Source organism: Cyrtonyx montezumae, unplaced genomic scaffold, assembly GCF_038088225.1.
Source record: "Cyrtonyx montezumae isolate F1298 unplaced genomic scaffold, pur_monq_1.0 scaffold_31, whole genome shotgun sequence".
Lineage (NCBI taxonomy): Eukaryota > Metazoa > Chordata > Aves > Galliformes > Odontophoridae > Cyrtonyx > Cyrtonyx montezumae.
The window spans coordinates 3768021-3773957 of record NW_027072036.1 but is presented as its reverse complement, the minus strand read 5'-3'; the positions used below and the strand labels follow the sequence as shown (position 1 = coordinate 3773957).

At 46.0% G+C, this 5937-nt stretch overlaps 1 protein-coding gene across 1 annotated transcript; it reads left to right on the top strand.

The window, feature by feature from the left end:
• The first annotated feature begins 673 nt into the window (after positions 1-673).
• UTP11 (UTP11 small subunit processome component) lies at positions 674-5203 on the top strand. Its single transcript, XM_065744533.1, has 8 exons — positions 674-749; positions 850-911; positions 1486-1588; positions 1834-1947; positions 2421-2514; positions 2821-2951; positions 4265-4375; positions 4935-5203. The coding sequence occupies exons 1-8, from the start codon at positions 687-689 to the stop codon at positions 5016-5018; spliced, it is 762 nt and encodes a 253-aa protein (XP_065600605.1). The 5' UTR covers positions 674-686; the 3' UTR covers positions 5019-5203.
• Positions 5204-5937: the final 734 nt, after the last annotated feature.

The window sequence follows — 5937 nt, the reverse complement described above, 5'->3', positions numbered from 1 at the left end:
AAAGCGATCGGCTCCCACCGGTCCCGGACCCACCTTCTCGGCACCCCGCTGCTCGCCCCGGCGCCGGGCTGCGCTGGGCACGGCTCAGTTCCACTCCTCAGCGCTGAGGGCGGCCCCGCCCGGCCCAGGGCGGAGCGCAGCCGAGGGGCGGTGGGTTGGGCCGGGGGCGGTGGGCACAGCGGTACGGAACCGCCCCGCAGCGGGGAGAGGGGGGGACTGGGAAGCATAGCGGCCCGCGCGACGCGAGGAGGAAGGTGGGGGAGCCCCGTGAGCCGGTGCCGCCCGCCCCGCTCCTGGAGCTCCACGGGTACGGCGCGGCTGCCGAACAACGGGAGCGGGAACGGCCTCTGCCCGGTGACGGGATGGAGAACCGGCGGCCTAGCGCGGGCCGGGCCACGGCGCGTGTTAGCGTGGGGAAGCAACGACCGAACCGCGGGACGGGGTCAGGCCCAGACACAAACCGCGCACACCGGGGGCGGTAGCAGAGCGCGGGATGAGCGCCGCCGTCACCATGGAGACAGCGTGCGGACGCCGTGATGACGTAATAACGCCGTGCCGACGTAGTGACGCTAATCCTACGTGATGGCGTAACGCGCTGGCCCCGCCCCCCCTCAGGCCCCGCCTCGCGGCCCGGTGCGAGCGGGTATCCCCACGCGGTGGTGGTCGCGCCGGGACGCGCCGTCACCATGTCGGCCGCCTTCAGGAAAGCCGCCAAATCGGGGCAGCGGCAGCACCGCGAGCGGTCACAGGTGGGTGAGCGGCACCGGGACCTCCCGGGCGGGCCGTGGGACCTCGCTGCGAGATCGGGCCTCATCCTCATCTTCCTCCTCCCCGCTTGTTCCCCCGCAGCCCGCCTCCAGGAAGAAGCTGGGGCTGTTGGAGAAGAAGCAGGACTACCGCCTGCGGGCACGGTGAGTCGGGAGCGGTTGAGGGTCCAGAGGAAGGCCACGGAGATGAGCAGAGGGCTGGAGCATCTCCCGTGCAAGGGCAGGCTGAGGGAGCTGGGATCGTTCAGCATGGAGAAGGATGTTCAGGATGTAGAAGGGGGGATCTCATTGCAGCCTCACAGTATTTAAAAGGGAGGGGAATCAACCTTCTACTCGGGTAGACAGTGATAGGACAAGGGGGGATGATTTTAAGCTCGAGGAGGTAAGGTTTAAATTGGATGTCAGGGGGAAGTTCTTCACAGAGAGGCTGTGAAGGCTCTCTGCCATCTGTACCAGGGAGGTATGGATGCTCTTTGTTCCTGAAGATGTTCAAGGCCAGGTTGGATGGGGCCCTGGGCAGCCCGGTCCAGTACCAGATCTGGAGGTTGGTGGCCCTGTCTGTGTCAGAGGGGGTTGGAACTTAATGAACCTTTGAGTCCCTTTCTACCCAAGTCACTCTGTTCAGAGTGGGACCAGGTTGAGCAGCCCTTTATCATTGTGCTGCCCATCAGGGAGTGTAGGCTCAGGGGAACTCTGTGCTGCTCTGCCTTCCTCCCAGGGACTATCACAAGAAGCAAAATGCCCTCCGAGCACTTCAGAAGAAAGCTCTGGACAAGAATCCTGATGAGTTCTACTTCAAAATGATCCGCACTCATCTCAAGGTGAGAAACTAAATTACTTTGGAGTAGGATGACACTGCTGCTCCAGGTCACAGTTTTTAAAGCTAGCTCATGTTTTTGATTTAAAAATCAGTAAATAAACCATCAGACTGGGCTTGGTGCCCATTGCAGCCTTTGAAGAAAATGAGGTGCAAAGGACAAAAAGATTCTGCTTTATTTGTTTTAAACCAGAGCTCATAGTGTCCTGTAGCAAGAACTGCACCTATGCAGTTTATCTCTGTGTTTAGGATGGAGTTCATGTAATTAAGCAGCCAAAGGATGAAGTGACCCCTGAACAGATGAAACTGATGAAGACACAGGATCTTAAGTATGTGGAAATGAAAAGAGTGGCAGAAGCCAAGGTAATGCACTTCATTTTTTCAGTGTTTCTCCATTTGCCTAGAACTGTTTTATTTATTTATTTTTAAATAGTGGTGGTGTATATTGTGTCTACATTTAGTGAAACCTTGTTTGTAGAATTCTGAAAATGAAAGATGGAAATGTCAGTGGAACTCTGTATATAGAACTTACATAAAACTGCTAAAAATGATGCTGTGCATCATCAGCATGGCAAACCTTTATGCACATTCAAGACATTAAACACATGCATGTAAAAAAAATAGGATTATTGTTCCTGAAGTGGGTAACCTTGACTTGAAAAAGGACGTGAAGAGAGGACACATACATAAGCTAGGTGCATTTCAGAGTATTAAAAATAAAGTAAGAGTTCAGATACTCATAAACTCGAGAAACTATGAGGAATTACCTTGAAAGAAATATCACTTCACCTCATTAAAGGTGTCTGGCAAAACTGATTACCTTTTATTTCTTGCAGAAAATTGAAAGGCTGAAGTCAGAGCTCCATCTTCTGGATGTTGAGGGGAAGCAGCCCAACAAGCACGTGTTCTTTTTTGATACTAAGAAAGAAGGTGAGATTTAAATAGGCTTTGCCAGATTTTTTTCCCTTGATTTGTTTCAGGCTGTGTAAAAGTTACAAAGCAACATGGTGCTTGCTTTATGCTACTACTATAAATGAAGACTATTTCAGGAGCTCTGTACATCTATTTTAATTAGTAGAGAAGACCTCAGTTCTGCAGGAGCTGTTTAGCTGGGTCTCTCTCTGCTGCTGGCTGTGCATAAGCCACATGTGTGGAAGGTTTGCTGAACATTATTCCACGAAGTCTATGTGAGTTTATTCCTAAAATCTTTTTAATTCTTCTTTTATAAATTTATAGTTCAAGAATTTGATATTGCAACTCATCTGAATACTGTCCCAGAGCTGGTAGACAGAGTCTACAACCGACCAACCATTGCAACGCTGCAGAAGGAGACAGTGAAAGGAGCTACTGATCCTGCCCATTTAAAGGTAATTTGTTCTTTATGCTTTACTTTTTTTTCTTCACTGCTTTATAATAAGAGAAGCATTCATTGGTCAGTTGTATAGGAGAACAAAGTCGTTCTGTTGTCTTAGTATATTTCTTGGTAACTCAGGGCTGTAGCAGATGTCACTTAGTCATCACATACCTGGAGACTGCAGTTAGGTCTTCTGGCCCAATGTGGAGAACTTGTTTGGTTGTGTATTGTAAACCAAAAACTGTGAAGTTTGGGCCAGAAAGGAGTGGTACATACCTGATGAGGTCATTTCTTTTCATCCTGTAAAGAAAACCTGCATCCCTGAACATGAAGCAATTGAAGTCATTCATAAAGTCCATACCGTATTACCAACAGTAACAGTACTCTAGCAGAAATAATTCCTCAGGATGAATTGCTTGCACAATCAACTTTGATTCTGATGTCTTAATATTATAGCACTGTGTCCTAGAAGTAGCTAAACTTGGCTTTAACACTGGAAACACCCCTTAATTAGTTTAGATATTGGGCAGTTCTATGAGCTGAAGCCAGTGTGCGTAAGGTAAAAATAAACTTGTCTTAATCTGCCATGTGGTAAATTTATAACCTGTTGTTTTCTGAACCAGATGCCAGATAAGAAACACCCTATGGTCTTTTCCATCTTGCCAGCTCTCTTGGTTTGGCTTGTCTGTAAAGCAGTTGGACAAGTTTTCTCTCTAAATGCCTGAGTCACATTGTAAGCGTGTTTGGATCTGTTCTCCTTAATTTAATTACTTCAATCACACCTGCAGTAACACCTTTTTATGCTGGGAAAACCATCAGCTCCTAGTAGGTAAACATGACCAAACAAGTTGCATTTTGGGAGGCCTCTCTGCAAGTTTTGTGAGCTTCAGGAATTAATCTCTTGTGGATTTTATTCTTTTATTCTGGATAAACACTTGTGAGTTTTCCTTTTGGAGCTAAATGCTCTTTTGCACTCAACACTGAAATCAAGAGGAGTTATAAAACTGAAACTCTGCTTACCAAATGAGGTTCCACAGCATCTCAGCTAGAAAAGGTGTGGTTTTTATTTGCTTACTTTTTTTCCCTTTAGTTTAGATTTAGGAGATTAAAACAAGCATGAAGAATAAAGACCTAACCACAAAACGAGTCTGAAAATCAAGATATTAAACTGTTCTCTGGAATCCAACCACAACACTGAAGCAGTATTCTTTTAATATGATTGAAATGTAAAAAATGTTTGTGAGGTCCAAGTGCCTCAGCATAGGTCAGCTGTGAACTGTAGTGTCTTGTTCCTCGTGCTTAAGAACACTCTTTTTTTCCTTCCAGAAATTAGACCAGCAAAGGAAGAATCAGTATGACCTCCTGAGGCAGCGCATTGAGCGAGAAAAGAGCATGTTTGTTATTGCCCAGAAAATCCAGACACGTAAAGATCTTCTGGTGAGAGCTTTAACTCTGTTTCTCTGGAGCTGTTTTGTTAAGATCACTGTGTAGCTGTCCGAGTTTCTTCACTCTTGTTTTACCCTGACTTGTTTTTAGGAATTACGTGGAAACAGAGTCTCCTTTAATATGGAGGAAGCAAGGAGGTGAAGCATTCAGAATGTGACATGAGTACATTTATATCTGCTAGACCAACTCTCTCATGTCAGTGACAAAGACTCAACTCTTGAAATACTGTCATCACCTCAAATACTAAGAAGTAGCAGAGGGAAGGAAGCAGTTCTGTTGGTTGCAATAACTTAACTCAGTGACCAGAAAAACTGTCTCAGTGGGCCTTTGCATTCACTGGTACTTGAGAACAAAACGGGTTCTGTCTGACAAACCAAAGACAGAAAGAGCAGATGGAAATGTAACACCAATCTAAACAGTGGAAAGTGATCATCTTTCACTAATGCTTTGTCACCTCCAGACAGGGACTTCATAATGTGCTTTTGTAAAGTAAAAAAGCCAAAACATGACAGCAGATTAATTTTTCCTCTTTTATTTTTCCCTTTTCCAGGACAAAACTCATAAAATAAAGGTGAAGAAGGAGACAACAAACAGCCCAGCTATTTACAAATTCAAGTTTCAGAGGAAACGTTGACTGTTCCATAACTCCTGCTACACTGTTTAGAAAGAGTATTTTCCTTATGACGAAGGATCTGTTTGCTTTTCATCACAGCTGAGCACTTTGTTAAAAACAAATTACCCTGGGCCTGCAGTAGCCATAAATATATTTTATCTAATTAATTGATTAATAAATCAAAGAGTTTGTTCTCTTGGTGTTTACAGTGGGAAGCCACAAGAGGTGCCTGTCTGTCCTGGTAATGCACGCCATAAACAATCCTTGCAAAGTCAAGGTCAGAATAAAGAGGCAGGGAGATGCACTCGGCACACACAAAGTGTTCCAGCATGTTACTTTAAGGTCTTGGAGCACTTCAGTGCCCTGAGCAGCTCTTTTTTTAGCTAAGTTTTCAAGCAGGTTAAAGTTGAATTACATTCTTCATGATCGCTATTTTTGCCCCACATCCCTCTTGTTTTCCTGTTCTGATTTATCTGCACTAAGGATTTCACTTTGAAACTTGACAGGTGAAAGAACATCAGCTAACAATGGCACCTGAATTCTGCAATGCTGATTTAGCAAAGACTCTTCTGGAATGGCACTGGAAGTGGAGGAATGCTTCACTGAACAGAACAGAGAAACTGTAGCTGGGAAGAGCACACATGTGGAGCTGTGCTTATTTTACCCTGTGCCTTCCAACAGAGCAGTGCCCACGTAACGCCAAATAAACAGCACGACAAGCAAGTGTGAACAGAGAGGCAATGCTGAAGTCGGCATACAAGGACAGACAACCCAAAAGGCAAATGTAGGACAAAAGCTTGTGCTGTTTATGTTGTGCTGGTTGCAGTGCTGGTCGCTGGGAGGGGGTTTCAATCGAGAACAATGAAGACACATCACTGAGTGTCCTGGAGCAGTTCAGGCAAGTAGGAGAGCCAGGGCGTAAACATTCCTCTTCTTATCT